Source organism: Nothobranchius furzeri, chromosome 5, assembly GCF_043380555.1.
Source record: "Nothobranchius furzeri strain GRZ-AD chromosome 5, NfurGRZ-RIMD1, whole genome shotgun sequence".
Lineage (NCBI taxonomy): Eukaryota > Metazoa > Chordata > Actinopteri > Cyprinodontiformes > Nothobranchiidae > Nothobranchius > Nothobranchius furzeri.
Genome location: NC_091745.1, coordinates 63,884,856 through 63,902,151, shown reverse-complemented (window position 1 = coordinate 63,902,151; position 17,296 = coordinate 63,884,856). Strand labels below are relative to the sequence as shown.

General features: G+C 48.9%; 1 protein-coding gene across 2 annotated transcripts; it reads left to right on the top strand.

Annotated features, from left to right (window-relative positions):
• Positions 1-232: 232 nt before the first annotated feature.
• On the top strand, positions 233-16,846 carry ica1 (islet cell autoantigen 1). 2 transcript variants are annotated; one of them, XM_054740874.2, is made up of 13 exons: positions 233-372; positions 1,887-1,915; positions 2,031-2,199; positions 2,305-2,377; positions 8,743-8,866; positions 9,226-9,424; positions 13,335-13,460; positions 13,569-13,667; positions 15,167-15,264; positions 15,601-15,647; positions 15,867-16,085; positions 16,329-16,418; positions 16,496-16,846. In XM_054740874.2, exons 2-13 carry the CDS (start codon positions 1,899-1,901, stop codon positions 16,612-16,614), a joined length of 1,380 nt encoding a protein of 459 aa, XP_054596849.1. In that variant the 5' UTR covers positions 233-372; positions 1,887-1,898; the 3' UTR covers positions 16,615-16,846. The 2 variants fall into 2 exon arrangements, with proteins under 2 accessions (XP_054596849.1, XP_054596848.1); XM_054740873.2 differs by having other exon boundaries at positions 2,028-2,199.
• The last annotated feature ends 450 nt before the right edge of the window (positions 16,847-17,296 follow it).

Genomic DNA, 17,296 nt, shown 5'->3' with positions numbered 1-17,296 from the left:
ATATTATATGAACTACGATCACGTTTTATTAAACCGGTTCTCACAATAATGCACTACAGGGCTGCTCTGTTTGCACCAGACAAACAAACAAATACAACCCTGAATGGACTCGTGCATAATCCTGCCGAGAGGAAGCGAACGCGTCCTGATTGACGTCAGCGTGATTCGTGCGTGCGGACAAAGCCTTCGCATTAGCAGCTGTGTGTACGGTTTCAGATACGAACCGGGCCTCGGATCAGTCCATGCCGCGTTGCTGTTCTCGGATCAGCCTTGTGAAACGTCTGGAGAAGGTGTGATGACCACACCATGGTTTTAATCCAACATCTGTTTATTCTGATGTCAGATTATTGAGACTCAAAGGAGCGCTGCGGGGTGAGTCAGAGATGCTCGTTTGTTTTAAACCCGGTCCGGTTGGCGATCCGGTAGTTAATTATTAATGTGTCGTTGGGTCTTCAACGACATGATGCTGCTCGTCAGTTTGTGGAGGTCCGTTTAGTGGCATCGCAGCATCAAATCAACATAAATCTTGATGCGCGCGAGCTGTAGGTGACGCTTCTAACGCACAGCCGAAGTGTGTGTGTGTGTGTGTGTGTGTGTGTGTGTGTGTGTGTGTGTGTGTGTGTGTCAACGGTTCCTCCAAGGGGTGACCAGGGGGGGCCATGGCCACCCCTAGAAAATTGCTAGCCCCCCAGCAAAAGCCAGTGTTAATAAAATATATTAATATTCAATCCAACTATATACATTTTTGTTATTTATTCAAGACATAATTGTAAAACAAAATAAAAATATTACAATGAACGAGTAAAGAACCGATCAGAATTATTTATTATTTATATACAGAATTATACACAGCTCCTGCGTTCACTTCCATTTTAAATTATTATTTTCTTAATGAATGAAATCTATGCAAGTTGATGCCAACGTAAAGGCTGCTACAATGAGCTAGAAGTGGAATAATCACAAGGCAGTCGGGGGTGGGGGTGTTAGTATTTGTTTACAATCTGTGAGCCTGCTTGGTTGCCAAGTCTGACACCAACCAGCAAAATGCAGCAGCATTTTGTTGACAAAACAAAATAAATTAAAAAAGCCAGTAACATGAGTGATCCGGAAGCTATTTCTTGTACCCCTAAAGTCTAAATTATACTTCTCCATTTGCATCAGTGCAAAGACATGCATTATGCGTCGGCACAAGAGCTCTCCGATGCAGAGAGTGACGGAAACATGCCCATATTTTTTACTGTCTGTCCAAAGTGACGGAGACTGCAAGCTTGTGATTGGTCAGGACCCTGCTTCCTGTAAATTGTTCAAAAGCACTGGCTTTTCTGCTTCAAAAAGTAAAAAGATACAGTATTTAGTGGCAGACATGGAACAGATTGAAGAATGCATCACGGAAAAAGTATGAAAATATGAACGTTTATTCAACCGTGACTGAAGGAGTACAAACATGCAGCAAGTGTTTAGAGAGTCACTCCTGTTTTGAAACAATGACTGCAGAACCTAAATTTGACCACACAATGCCATTGTTACTTTATTCCTTACATCATACATGTTTAAGGAAAATGTTGCACTAAAGTGTCACAATATACCTAATTTAAGCAATAAAATGTTGAACTATGACTTTTAATTTGAAAGCAAGAAAAACACCAATTTTTTATATGGTATCCTAACTCTGCTGAACCTATCACAGTGAATAATTGGCATAAATCACAGCAAAAATGCTATTGCCAAAGGCTGCATTCCATTTCTAGCTGCACTGTGTTCAGAGCCTGAGCTCTCACAGTATTTAAACTTTAACACAACTGATATGGATTCATTGACAAATTAACAAATACATAAAGTCCCCAGGTGTGTGACTGTAACTGAAAATGTCTCTGGTTTCTCTGTAGAACATCTTGAAAATGGAGGGAAGAAGTTTGTGAGTATATCACTTCACAGATAACGTATCTTTTTTTTATTCCAGATTGAGCCCCAGTCTGTCTAGATAGCATCAGAAATAAGATTGTTCCAGGATTGTTTTCTCTCCGCAGCAGTTACTCCAGAGATTACTTTGACCGCTTCATCCAAAGCCAAGATTCATCTGTGGTGAATAAATTCCAGCAAAAGTACTGGAAAACCAAACAAACACTCATTAAAGTCACCGGCAAAAAGGAGGATGAACACGTGGTGGCATCAGACGCAGATCTGGATGCCAAGCTGGAGGTGAGGGCGAAACGTTCAAGGCAAACCGTTGTAAAAAAAACAACTGAGCTTGTTTCTAAAATGTAAAGCAATCAAATGTGACGTGTCCATGATCCCTTTCGGCAGGTCTTCCACTCCATCCAAAGAACAAGCTTGGAGCTGCTGAAGGTCATTGAACAGTACCAGAGAAGAATCTGCTGTGAGTTCAAGCAAAGTATTTTCAGGAAATGATAATCAGGGGTGTACAATATACTGCCACTGAGGTACCAATCCAATAAGTGAACTTGAGATTTTAAAAGCCAATGTTTATTTCTCGTCTCGTCTCGTCTTCCTCCGCTTATCCGGGTCCGGGTCGCGGGGGCAGCATCCCAACTAGGGAGCTCCAGGCCGTCCTCTCCCCGGCCTTGTCCACCAGCTCCTCCGGCAGGACCCCAAGGCGTTCCCGGACCAGATTGGAGATGTAACCTCTCCAACGTGTCCTGGGTCGACCCGGGGGCCTTCTGCCGGCAGGACATGCCCGAAACACCTCCCCGGGGAGGCGTCCAGGAGGCATCCTGACCAGATGCCCAAACCACCTCAACTGGCTCCTTTCGATCCGGAGGAGCAGCGGTTCTACTCCGAGTCCCTCCCGAATGTCCGAGCTCCTCACCCTATCTCTAAGGCTGAGCCCGGCCACCCTACGGAGGAAACTCATTTCGGCCGCTTGTATCCGCGATCTCGTTCTTTCGGTCATTACCCAAAGCTCATGACCATAGGTGAGGATTGGGACGTAGATCGACCGGTAAATCGAGAGCCTGGCTTTCTGGCTCAGCTCCCTCTTCCCCACGACAGATCGGCTCAGCGTCCGCATCACTGCAGACGCCGAACCAATCCGCCTGTCGATCTCCCGATCCCTCCTACCCTCACTCGTGAACAAGACCCCGAGATACTTAAACTCCTCCACTTGAGGTAGGACCTCTCCCCCGACCCGGAGGTGGCAAGCCACCCTTTTCCGGTCGAGAACCATGGTCTCAGATTTGGAGGTGCTGATCCTCATCCCAGCCGCTTCACATTCGGCCGCGAACCTACCCAGCAAGAGCTGAAGGTCAGAGCTGGATGAAGCTAGGAGGACCACATCATCCGCAAAAAGCAGAGACGAGATTCTCCTGCCACCAAACTCGACACACTCCACACCACGGCTGCGTCTAGAAATTCTGTCCATAAAAGTGATGAACAGAACCGGTGACAAAGGGCAGCCCTGGCGGAGTCCAACCCTCACTGGGAACAGGTCCGACTTACTACCGGCTATGCGGACCAAACTCACGCTCCTCTGGTAAAGGGACTGAATGGCCCTTAACAGAAAGCCACCCACCCCATACTCCTGGAGCGTCCCCCACAGGGTGCCCCTGGGGACACGGTCATAAGCCTTCTCCAAATCCACAAAACACATGTGGATTGGTTGGGCAAACTCCCATGCCCCCTCCATCACCCTTGCAAGGGTATAGAGCTGGTCCACAGTTCCACGGCCAGGACGAAAACCACATTGCTCCTCCTCTATCTGAGATTCAACTATCGATCGGACCCTCCTCTCCAGTACCTTGGAGTAGACCTTTCCAGGGAGGCTGAGGAGTGTGATCCCCCTATAGTTGGAACACACCCTCAGGTCACCCTTCTTAAAGATGGGGACCACCACCCCGGTCTGCCACTCCCTAGGAACTGCCCCCGATGACCACGCAATGTTGTAGAGACGTGTCAACCATGACAGCCCTACAACATCCATAGCCTTGAGATACCCAGGACGAACCTCATCCGCCCCCGGGGCTCCGCCGCTGTGTAGTTGTTTGACTACCTCAGCAACTTCTGCCCCCGAGATCGGACAGTCCATCCCCAGGCCTCCCAGCTCTGGTTCCTCCTCGGAATGCGCATTGGTGGGATTGAGGAGCTCCTCAAAGTATTCCTTCCACCGTCCGACTATAGCCTCAGTTGACGTCAGCAGCTCCCCATCCCCACTGTAAACAGTGTGAGCGAGTTGCTGCCTTCCTCTCCTGAGGCGCCGGACAGTTTGCCAGAACCTCTTTGGAGCTGATCGATAGTCTTTCTCCATGGCCTCACCAAACTCCTCCCACGCCCGAGATTTTGCCTCAGCAACTGCCACTGCTGCACCCCGCTTGGCTATCCGGTACCTGTCTGCTGCCTCCGGAGACCCACAGACCAGCCACGCCCTGTAGGCCTCCTTCTTCAGCCTGACGGCTCCCCGAACCTCTGGTGTCCACCAGCGGGTACGGGGGTTGCCACCACAACTGGCACCGGCCACCTTACGGCCACAGCTAGCAACAGCCGCCTCGACAATCGCAGAGTGGAACAAGGCCCACTCGGACTCAATGTCCCCCACTGCTCTCGGGACATGGTCAAAGCTCTGCCGGAGGTGGGAGTTGAAGACCGTCTTGACAGGTTCTTCTGCCAGGCGTTCCCAGCAGACCCTCACTATGCGTTTGGGTCTGCCAGGTCTACGCGGCATGTTCCCTTGCCATCTGATCCAACTCACCACCAGGTGGTGATCAGTTGACAGCTCCGCCCCTCTCTTCACTCGGGTGTCCAAAACATACGGCCGCAGGTCAGATGATACGACTACAAAATCTATCATCGACCTGTGACCTAGGCTGCCCTGGTACCAAGTGTACCGGTGGGCATCCTTATGTTCGAACATGGTGTTCGTTATGGCCAAACTGCGGCTTGCACAGAAGTCCAATAACAAAACACCGCTCGAGTTCAGATTAGGTGGGCCATTCCTCCCAATCACACCCCTCCAGGTCAAGCCGTCATTGCCCACGTGAGCATTGAAGTCCCCCAGCAGGACAATGGAGTCCCCTGATGGAGCACTATCTAGCACTCGTCCCAGGGACTCCAAAAAGGGTGGGTACTCTGAACTGATATTTGGCCCATAAGCACAAACAACAGTCAGGACCCGTTCCCCGACCCGAAGGCGCAAGGAAGCTACCCTCTTGTCCCCCGGGGTAAACCCCAACACACAGGCAGAGAGTCTCGGAGCTAACAAAAAGCCAACCCCAGCCCTCCGCCTCTCACCCGGAGCAACTCCAGCAAAGTAGAGTGTCCAACCCCTCTCCAGGTCTCGGGTTCCAGAGCCAATGCAATGTGTCGAGGTGAGTCCGACTATATCTAGCCGGTACCGCTCAACCTCTGCCACAAGCTCCGGCTCCTTCCCCGCCAGCGAGGTGACGTTCCATGTCCCAAAAACTAGTTTTCTTGTCCGGGGATTGGACCGCCAAGGCTCCCGCCTTGGTCTGCCACCCGATTCGCATTGCACCGGACCCTTCATGTTCCTCCTGCGGGTGGTGGGTCCACAGTTGGACGAGCCCATGTATCCGGTTCGGGCTGGGCCCGGCCGGGCCCCATGGGCGAAAGCCCGGCCACCAGGCGCTCGCTCACGGGCCCCAACCCCAGGCCTGGCTCCAGGGTGGGACCCCGGTAACCCTCCGGGCCGGGTACTCCGACTCTTCATTTTAACCGCCATGAAAGATCCTTCGAACCGTTCTTTGTCTCACCCTTCACCTAAGACCAATTTGTCATGGGAGACCCTACCAGGGGCACTAAGTGCCCCAGACAACATGTTTATTTTCATCTTGAAATATAAAATATTGATAAGAAAAAAAAAGCTCTGGCTCCCCTGTTTAATAGGATTAAAGTCTGTCAAGAGAGTGTGGGAAGGGTATTTTCCAGAGTATAAGCCGTAAGTCGCACCAGCCATAAAATGTATAATGAAGAAGAAAAACACATATAAGTCACACTGGACTATAAGACACATTTTGGGGGGAAATTTTTATTGTTTTTCTTACCAAATCAGAGACCAAGCATTTCACATTGCTAGACAAGTACTGGTAACAATAACAGAATAAACAACCAGGGCGCAGCAGCGCACCACGGTCTCCAGCAAAGGATGGCGGTGTTTCAAACCCTCCCAGCGGGACAGGGGGAGCTCATTCCTGGGCCGGAGCCGGCCCGCAGCACCCCGCCACAGGCTGCAGCAGGTGATGGTGGTGTTTGAAACCCTCCCAGTGGGCGGGGGGAGCTCATTCCTGGGTCGGAGCCGGCCCGCAGCAGTGCGGTATACATAATTTGGTATATAAGTCACTTTGGGGCGATGGTGGCACAGGAGTTAAGTGCTCGCCTCGCAATCGGAAGGTCGCAGGTTCGAGACCCGCTCAGTCTGTCGCTGTCGTTGTGTCCTTGGGCAAGACACTTAACCGACATTGCCTGCTGGTGGTGGTCGGAGGGACCGGTGGCGCCAGTGCTCTGCAGCCTCGCCTCTGTCAATGCGCCCCAGGGCAGCTGTGGCTACATTGTGGCTCATCCCCACCAGTGTGTGAATGTGTGTGTGAATGGGTGAATGACTGATTGTGTTGTAAAGCACCTTGGGGGGTTCCAGGACTCTAGAAGGCGCTATATGAAATACAGGCCATTTACCATATAAGTCGCAGGACCAGCCAGACTATGAAAAAAGTGCGACTTATAGTCCGGAAAATATGGTATGTGATTCAGAGTCTTGCTCATTAATATTCATGATTTTCAAATATCTCACCTCTAATAGGCTAACAGCAATGTGACTCTTGCTGCCTTTGTTTGCAAAAGTAAGAACACGGTTTTTAACCAACATTTCGTCAGCCGTTTTTATTTGATACCGACACCGAGGAGGACAGAGAAATAGAACAGGAATGGCATTATACATCTCCATCTGCGTGGGTACAGACACACAATTGCATAATGTGTCCACACAAGGGCTCTGCGGCAGGTCCAGAGACATGCCCAATTTTTTAACTGTCCCTAAAAAGTGACTGAGACTGCAAACCTCTGATTGGTCAGGACACCACTTCCTTTAATTTGTCAACAGTAACTTTTTTAAAAAAATGGAGTACCGAAGACATCTATTAGACACGGAGCAGACTGATCAATGTCTCATAGAAAAAGTCAGACAATATGTTAATACACCTGCAACTGAAGGAGTACAAATATATGCAGCAAACCTTTTTTTTTTTTTTTTTTTTTAGCAAAAGTAAAGTAAGGGAAACATGGGTTTGGGGGTGGTGATTGCAAGAAAAGCTGGGAAAATTGGACACACTTTTATAAATGTTAAAATTGCTTTGTAACACCATCTAAGCAACCAAGAAGTCTGAAAGGAAAAGTCTTTGTCAAAGCGGGTGAGCGACTAACTGAGCTCATAGAGAAGTAGAAATAAGGCATTACATTTTGTCCTAAAAGAGCAGAATGTTTGTGGTTATGGGTTGCCAATGATTAGCTTCTTTGAGCGGAGACGCGCTCTGCTCTCTCCTTCCCAAGGGCGGTCACAAGCAAAAGCGGTGTGGGGCCACGACTACTGGGTGGGTGGGCGACGGTGGCACAGGAGCTAAGTGTCCGCTCCATAATCAGAAGGTTGAAGCCCCGCTCAGTCTGTCACTGTCTGTGTGTCCTTGGCCAAGACACTTAAAGTCTCTTTCTGGATCCAATGGCACCATCTAGTGGCTGACAAGCATGTCACACAAATAGTCTTGCTTGGTTTTTTTCAGATGGCTACGTCACGTTTCTTCTTTTTTAACGGTAAATGGTCTGTATTTGTATAGTGCCTTCTTAGGGTTCTACAACACCCCCAAGGTGCTTCACAACACAACCAGTCATTCACCCATTCACACACACATTCACACGCTGGTGGCGTTGAGCTACGATGTAGCTACAGCTGCCCTGGGGCGCACTGACAGAGGCGATTAATGTGCCTCTGTAGCAAACAATCAGAGCCTAAACACATTGTTTACAAGTACTATTCTCATGTCATGGTGTGTTTTCATATATTTTAAAGACTTACTTGTCCGTGAAAAGTTAATCAACTCTGCATCAGCCGAGGTATTCCTTCAATTGGAAACACGTAAGCGGTAGTCTAACGCTATTGGTTAGTTCTGGTCGGCGCTCAGTTTCCCATTGCACAAACTTCTGCGAGGCAGGGGGCGCGCTTAGCAAAAAAATAAAAACACTTATTGCTTACATTATGTCACAGGACACAAGACAATCACTTTTATGGATTTCTGAAAAATCATACATAATTTCTGAAAGGGGAAAAATCTGGAAAGCTACTTTAACCCACCTTGCCTGCTGGCGGTGGTCAGAGAGACCGGTGGCACCTGTATACGGCAGACTCGCCTCTGTCAGCGCCCCAGGACAGCTGTGGCTACAGCGTAGCTCATCACCACCAGGGTGTGAATGTGTGTGTGAATGGATGAATGACTGTGTTGTAAAGCACCTTGGGGGGTTCTAGGAATCTAGAAGGCGCTATATCAAATACAGGCCATTTTTCCATTCAAAGATCCAATCATTTTACCGTCCATTTCCTTTCTGCGTCGAATTCAGGTGATGGGCTGGAGAACATTTTCACGTTCAGCATGCATGTGAAACCCAGGGTGACAGATCCTATTTCAGAAAGAAGTACAGATTCTAATGGGAACTAAACCTTTAATCTGCATAAAAATCAGGTTGAAGTTTTTCCTTTTTAAAAGACTGAAGCCCCTCTTCTCTACCATTCAGTCCTTTCACAAGAGGAGAACGAGCTGGGTCGTTTCCTGCGCTCCCAGGGTTCCCAGGATAAAACCAACGCTGGGAAGATCATGCAGGCAACAGGGAAGGCTCTCTGCCTCTCCTCCCAACAGAGGTAAACCTCAAATGACTGCGGGAATAAGTTACACCCAAATAAGTTACAGATGCGTTAGGAGACTGAGATAATCTCCCTTAAATAAAAACTCAATGCAACGTTCAAGGTAAAATTAGGTTTTCTGGGACGTATCTTAAAGGAGGTGACAAAGACTGAACATTTCATTATTTTATTTCAGTTACAAACACTGATGAAATTTTAGAGGCTATAGGTGATTTTCTTAGTTTTTCCATGTAAAAAAATACTTTTTATTAGTTTATCTGTTCGACTATTAGTGTTTTTTAGGTTTCTAATGAGTGTTTAAATTCCATTTAGCACACATTCGAAACTCTGACATGATTAACTCATTGATCCTGCAGACTGGCCCTGAGGAAGCCTCTGTGCCGCTTGTACCAGGAGATTGAAACCTTCCGTTACAGAGCTATCTCCGACACGTGGCTGACAGTGAATCGGATGGAGCAGTCCAGAACCGAATACCGTGGAGCGTTACTTTGGATGAAGGACGTGTCTCAGGAGCTTGATCCAGACACACATAAACAAATGGAGAAATTCCGTAAGGTTGGTCCTATAAAAACTAACTTAGGACTTTCTCCACAGCATCTCTGCTGCTCCACTCCATTTGCCAGCTGCACGTATGACAATACCGCAAAATAAACAAAACGTTGATTTTTACTTATCTTAGTAGTTGAACCCAAAGCTCATGTTTCCTGCAGGCTGTGGAGCTTCCACAGGTTTTATTTTATGTCATTTTGTCCAATTATTATAAACATTGATGGGTTTGATTCGCTTATCAGCTGCTGTAGGAGATAACACCACTAGAGGGCAGAACAAACACAAACATGCCTTCAGGTTTATCACGTGGCCAAAGAAACTTTATTTGAAACCGGTGTATTAGCCTTGAACCGTCACCTTATCGTGGTGGAGGAGTTTGAGTGCCCTAATGATCCTAGGAGCTATGTTGCCTGGGGCACTTAGTGCCCCTGGTAGGGTCTCCCATGGCAAATTGGTCTTAGGTGAAGGGTGAGACAAAGAACGGTTCGAAGGATCTTTCATGGCGGTGAAAACGAAGAGTCGGAGTACCCGGCCCGGAGGGTTACCGGGGTCCCACCCTGGAGCCAGGCCTGGGGTTGGGGCCCGTGAGCGAGCGCCTGGTGGCCGGGCTTTCGCCCATGGGGCCCGGCCGGGCCCAGCCCGAACCGGATACATGGGCTCGTCCAACTGTGGACCCACCACCCGCAGGAGGAACATGAAGGGTCCGGTGCAATGTGAATCGGGTGGCAGACCAAGGCGGGAGCCTTGGCGGTCCAATCCCCGGACAAGGAAACTAGTTTTTGGGACATGGAACGTCACCTCGCTGGCGGGGAAGGAGCCGGAGCTTGTGGCAGAGGTTGAGCGGTACCGGCTAGATATAGTCGGACTCACCTCGACACATTGCATTGGCTCTGGAACCCGAGACCTGGAGAGGGGTTGGACACTCTACTTTGCTGGAGTTGCTCCGGGTGAGAGGCGGAGGGCTGGGGTTGGCTTTTTGTTAGCCCCGAGACTCTCTGCCTGTGTGTTGGGGTTTACCCCGGGGGACAAGAGGGTAGCTTCCTTGCGCCTTCGGGTCGGGGAACGGGTCCTGACTGTTGTTTGTGCGTATGGGCCAAATATCAGTTCAGAGTACCCACCCTTTTTGGAGTCCCTGGGACGAGTGCTAGATAGTGCTCCATCAGGGGACTCCATTGTCCTGCTGGGGGACTTCAATGCTCACGTGGGCAATGACAGCTTGACCTGGGGGGGTGTGATTGGGAGGAACGGCCCACCTGATCAGAACTCGAGCGGTGTTTTGTTATTGGACTTCTGTGCAAGCCGCAGTTTGGCCATAACGAACACCATGTTCGAACATAAGGATGCCCACCGGTACACTTGGTACCAGGGCAGCCTAGGTCACAGGTCGATGATAGATTTTGTAGTCGTATCATCTGACCTACGACCGTATGTTTTGGACACCCGAGTGAAGAGAGGGGCGGAGCTGTCAACTGATCACCACCTGGTGGTGAGTTGGATCAGATGGCAAGGGAACATGCCGCGTAGACCTGGCAGACCCAAACGCATAGTGAGGGTCTGCTGGGAACGCCTGGCAGAAGAACCTGTCAAGACGGTCTTCAACTCCCACCTCCGGCAGAGCTTTGACCACGTCCCGAGAGCAGTGGGGGACATTGAGTCCGAGTGGGCCTTGTTCCACTCTGCGATTGTCGAGGCGGCTGTTGCTAGCTGTGGTCGTAAGGTGGCCGGTGCCAGTCGTGGTGGCAACCCCCGTACCCGCTGGTGGACACCAGAGGTTCGGGGAGCCGTCAGGCTGAAGAAGGAGGCCTACAGGGCGTGGCTGGTCTGTGGGTCTCCGGAGGCAGCAGACAGGTACCGGATAGCCAAGCGGGGTGCAGCAGTGGCAGTTGCCGAGGCAAAATCTCGGGCGTGGGAGGAGTTTGGTGAGGCCATGGAGAAAGACTATCGATCGGCTCCAAAGAGGTTCTGGCAAACTGTCCGGCGCCTCAGGAGAGGAAGGCAGCAACTCGCTCACACTGTTTACAGTGGGGATGGGGAGCTGCTGACGTCAACTGAGGCTATAGTCGGACGGTGGAAGGAATACTTTGAGGAGCTCCTCAATCCCACCAATGCGCATTCCGAGGAGGAACCAGAGCTGGGAGGCCTGGGGATGGACTGTCCGATCTCGGGGGCAGAAGTTGCTGAGGTAGTCAAACAACTACACAGCGGCGGAGCCCCGGGGGCGGATGAGGTTCGTCCTGGGTATCTCAAGGCTATGGATGTTGTAGGGCTGTCATGGTTGACACGTCTCTACAACATTGCGTGGTCATCGGGGGCAGTTCCTAGGGAGTGGCAGACCGGGGTGGTGGTCCCCATCTTTAAGAAGGGTGACCTGAGGGTGTGTTCCAACTATAGGGGGATCACACTCCTCAGCCTCCCTGGAAAGGTCTACTCCAAGGTACTGGAGAGGAGGGTCCGATCGATAGTTGAATCTCAGATAGAGGAGGAGCAATGTGGTTTTCGTCCTGGCCGTGGAACTGTGGACCAGCTCTATACCCTTGCAAGGGTGATGGAGGAGGCATGGGAGTTTGCCCAACCAATCCACATGTGCTTTGTGGATTTGGAGAAGGCTTATGACCGTGTCCCCAGGGGCACCCTGTGGGGGACGCTCCAGGAGTATGGGGTGGGTGGCTTTCTGTTAAGGGCCATTCAGTCCCTTTACCAGAGGAGCGTGAGTTTGGTCCGCATAGCCGGTAGTAAGTCGGACCTGTTCCCAGTGAGGGTTGGACTCCGCCAGGGCTGCCCTTTGTCACCGGTTCTGTTCATCACATTTATGGACAGAATTTCTAGACGCAGCCGTGGTGTGGAGTGTGTCGAGTTTGGTGGCAGGAGAATCTCGTCTCTGCTTTTTGCGGATGATGTGGTCCTCCTAGCTTCATCCAGCTCTGACCTTCAGCTCTTGCTGGGTAGGTTCGCGGCCGAATGTGAAGCGGCTGGGATGAGGATCAGCACCTCCAAATCTGAGACCATGGTTCTCGACCGGAAAAGGGTGGCTTGCCACCTCCGGGTCGGGGGAGAGGTCCTACCTCAAGTGGAGGAGTTTAAGTATCTCGGGGTCTTGTTCACGAGTGAGGGTAGGAGGGATCGGGAGATCGACAGGCGGATTGGTTCGGCGTCTGCAGTGATGCGGACGCTGAGCCGATCTGTCGTGGGGAAGAGGGAGCTGAGCCAGAAAGCCAGGCTCTCGATTTACCGGTCGATCTACGTCCCAATCCTCACCTATGGTCATGAGCTTTGGGTAATGACCGAAAGAACGAGATCGCGGATACAAGCGGCCGAAATGAGTTTCCTCCGTAGGGTGGCCGGGCTCAGCCTTAGAGATAGGGTGAGGAGCTCGGACATTCGGGAGGGACTCGGAGTAGAACCGCTGCTCCTCCGGATCGAAAGGAGCCAGTTGAGGTGGTTTGGGCATCTGGTCAGGATGCCTCCTGGACGCCTCCCTGGGGAGGTGTTTCGGGCATGTCCTGCCGGCAGAAGGCCCCCGGGTCGACCCAGGACACGTTGGAGAAGTTACATCTCCAATCTGGTCCGGGAACGCCTTGGGGTCCTGCCGGAGGAGCTGGTGGACAAGGCCGGGGAGAGGACGGCCTGGAGCTCCCTAGTTGGGATGCTGCCCCCGCGACCCGGACCCGGATAAGCGGAGGAAGACGAGACGAGACGAGACGAGAGACGGTGTATTAGACAGAATCTGATTTCAATCGCTTTCAATACTTTGCGAGTGATTTTAATGTATTTTACTGATCAGCTGTGGTTATTTTATGTATCTCAGGTTTATGGCCTTTGTCTATGTAATATGCAACCTTGTTAAATGTGCTTCATAATAAATTGTACGGGACTGGTCACTGGGCAGTGATTTGTTTTGTTCTGTCATTTCTCTCAGGTTCAGGCTCAGGTGCGCACCACTAAAACAAGCTTTGACAAGTTGAAGATTGACGTCTGCCAGAAGGTAGACCTGCTGGGAGCCAGTCGCTGCAATCTTCTCTCACACGTTTTAACCACATACCAGGTACATCACAAATCCCAGCTGTTAAACCTCTATAAACAAACCCTTCACTAGACGTGCAAAACAAAAACGGTGTCCCGAGCAGACTTTACAGCTGAATTTCCATTCCAGACAACGCTTCTGCACTTCTGGGAGAAAACGTCCCACACGATGGCAGCCGTCCACGAGAGCTTCAAGGGCTGTCAGCATTACGAGATCCCCAAACATAAGGTCAGAGAGTGTCCAACATGAATACCGTAAATCCTCTAATACAGGCCTGTATTCAATTAACGGCCGGGTCTCATATTTTGGCCGGTGTCGGAGTCGGCGGAGGTGAATAATGGCCGGTCTCTTATTGTGGCCGGGTGGAATTTGGTAACAAGCAAGTACCACGGGGGGGGGGGGGGTTGTGTCATCGTCTCACTTTTGATTTGCCAGTGATAGACCGCGAGGGTAACTTTAACCGTGCAGAGACGAAGAGGAGGCGAAAATTTGATATCAAGTTCAAAGAGAACGTGCTGATTATGCTGCAGAACACACTGGGGAGCAATAGGGGTTGTATGAACTAGTCCACTTCACTATAGTGACGTTTTATGCCTGTCGTCGACTAGTCGCTGTCACGTGATAATGACCGGCAAGATGCAGCCCTCGGAAAAGACAGCAGCCTGCTGTCAGCAGGTGACAAGCTCCTGCGCTTAGGGGGGCAACGCGCTGTAACAGAGCGTCGGTACTGACACGCGATCGTTCATGTCGTTTCATTTCCTTTAATGTTTTCTGTCTTTTATTTGCACCTGATGTGTTTGCGCCTGATGCGTTTCGCTGCTGTGGAGCGGGGCGCATCACCTTGTCCTCCGGTGACGCACCGATCACTGATGCGGCCGGCAAGCAGCGAGCACTCCGCTGTTGTTGCAGTCGGTAGATCTGCGTCTTGAGCACGGCCACAGTAGCATTATCAAATCAGATGTCGCCACCTCAAAAACTAATTTAACACGCGATCGTTCATGTCGGTTCATTGCCTTTAATGCTTTCTGTCTTTTATTTGCCCCTGATGCGTTTTGCTGTGGAGCGGGGCGCATCACCTTGTCATCCGGTGACGCACCTAACTGATGTGGCCGGCAAGCACTCCGCTGTTTTTGCGGTCAGTAGATTTTTTTAGAACTGCAGTTCAAAGGCAACTCATAAGGTGAATATATATGAAGCCAGGTAGCAGTTTTTCTTTAGGATTGAGAGGAGATGCAGGAAGATAATAAACAGGCAGGACAGAAAAATAGTCAAATAAAAACAAGTTAGTTTTTGTACCTGGTGGTTGCAACAAACAGACACCATTGAAGGTAATCAGAAGTGAGGGAACAGAAAATGAAATAATTATTTTAATGTTTAGAGCAGCAGGAACTTCGAGAGGCTGCAGACGAATCAGTGAGTTTGCAGCCGCTGCGCAGGGGGAGGGGGGAGAGGGCAGAAGCAGAAACTACCGTTGTTAAAAGAAATGTGTTTAACTTTGAAAATGTGGGCGCAATTCTAATTGTCAAAAACTCCAGCGAACCATTAGTTCATTTTGCTCAAATAGAAATAGAGGCCTGCCTCTAATTCTGGCCCTCCTTCCAATAAAGGCCTGGAGCTTGGTGAGCTTGAGTCAAATACAGGCCCGGGCCTGTATTAGAGGATTTACGCTAAAATACCTGGGGGGGGGGGGGGGGGGGGGGCAGATTTAACCAATGAGTGTCTTACAGACCTTACAAGAGCCCGCGGACAAGCTGGCTAAAAAGAAAGCGAGGAAACCTAAAGGAGAAACGGAAAACAATGCAAGACCCGAGACTACAGACGACCAGTGGGTTTACAACAGAATTATTCTCATCCACTTTCATGCAGAGACCAAATAGTCCTTAAAACTGAGCTTGTATGTGCTAAAGTAGTCTGGACAGAACCAAAACATGCATATCTGCACACACTTACCTGATAATGCATCATGTTGGTTTGTTATTACATTAGTATTTTCATTTTTTTTTTTCATTTTTACTCAGTCCTGTCTTTTATTTGTTTTATCATAGTTACTGTGTTTTATTTGTCAAGTTTTAAACTGTACAGCACTTTGGTCACTTTTGTGTGGAAAGTACTCAACAAATAAATGTTGACCGATAAAAATGTTTGCTTGTTGTACTTACAGACTAATCTCATTAGGAAATGGAAACAGCAGTGATAAAACTGGAGAAGGTAAATAATAAATATATATAATCCTTTTATAGCTAGACAATTGTGGACAAAACCACTGAGCTTTTATCTGTAGAGGAGTTGTCAGATATTCTCTGGGTCACTTGCATGACCTTATTGGAGTAATGTAAAACATTAATGTTTAAAAAGCTGGAGTCAGTTCATTTATGATATTATCTAAAAATCATGGTGCTGGAATTAATGATCTTGTGTTTGAAACAGAGTCAGAGGAAGTGGAGAAAGACAGCCTGACTCTGCTCAATGAGATCCTGGGTGGATTGTTTGTGGATGAAGATTTCTCTCAGAACTGGACCGACGTGTTTGGAGAAACCGAGGCGAGCGCAGCCGGCGGTGGATCTGCAGACACGCGGGAGAGGGAAAACTCGTTTTTTCTGCCCTCACAGCTGCTGGATCAGAGTTTGAATAAGTCTTCCATTTCAGGTTGGAAAACCATTGTCCTTTAGTTGGTGTGTGGAAACTAATCAGATTTTATGTGGTAGCTGAGCGTCACAATCTTAAGAGCCAACGTGAAACTGCACTGGTTATTTTAAAAAGCTGGGGGAAAAAAAGTCCTGTTTTTAACTTAAGAAAATCTCTTACATGAAAAGCAGCAAATATCCCTGCAAAAAAAAAAAAAATCCATGTTGGATTATGTTTCACTAAAATCTCATCCCTGTGGTCCAGATTGGACAGGGCTTACCTCAGAGTCCGTCACCAGTGCAGCAGAAACATCACCTGAAGCTGAACAGAACAGATCAAAGCCAGCAGTAAAAGGTAAGAAAGGTTGCTTCCAAATAATCAAACTAAAACTGGTCTTTATGCAACTTGAGCTGCATTTATTTATTTTTCAGGAACTGGGATGCCTAAAGACCTGTCAGCGTGGTTCAATTTATTCGCTGACTTAGACCCTCTTTCCAATCCAGATGCGATTGGCAAAACTGACAGAGAACATGAGCTTCACACGGCGTAGTACTTCCTTCAGCCTCAGGATTCATTTAAAGCTCTTGTAGTTTGAGCTGCAGACCATAATAAATACTCGCCTCAGGCTGGAAGGCTGAAGGTTTTCCAAAGTACTCTGAACATCAAGAAGAAAGGAAAAATGGATGATTTGTTACTTCTTCCCATGGATGAATTTTAAACAGCAAGGCTGAGGAAAACAAACCATATTTGTTAAATTTATTAAATGATTTGAGGCTGTATGCCTTAATTTGTTCTTATTTTCAATAGTCAGACGCATGACATCACTCTCAGCTTCTGTTCTCACTTCCACCTCCTAGTAACGCGCCATGTTGCACTTTAAGCATCAAACTCCTCTCTAAAGACTTGACAGACGTAACACTAATGAGGTGAAATAAACCTGCACTGTAATTAAAATTACCAGATTATTCCAGAATATGCATCTAATGCCTCCGTGACGCAAACAGTCACAATAAATTTAACCATCCGGGACACAAATATCCCAAAGTAGAGGTGGAGATCCCAATATTTATCTAATTTCTAACACTACTTTGTTACTAAACAATGCAGCCACACCATTCAAGTTAAAACAGCTCTAAACTAAAGTTAGCTGCCATGCTAACGTGTTCTAGTAATACTAAAGTGTTTCCATGACTACTAATTAACCTCATATCTGCGTAAATTACCAAACTATT

Coding starts and splice junctions, on each gene's coding strand:
- ica1 (XM_054740873.2), top strand. Junction 15,265..15,600: donor CCCGAGACTACAGACGACCA/GTGGGTTTACAA, acceptor TTGTACTTACAG/ACTAATCTCATTAGGAAATG. Junction 16,086..16,328: donor GAATAAGTCTTCCATTTCAG/GTTGGAAAACCA, acceptor CCTGTGGTCCAG/ATTGGACAGGGCTTACCTCA.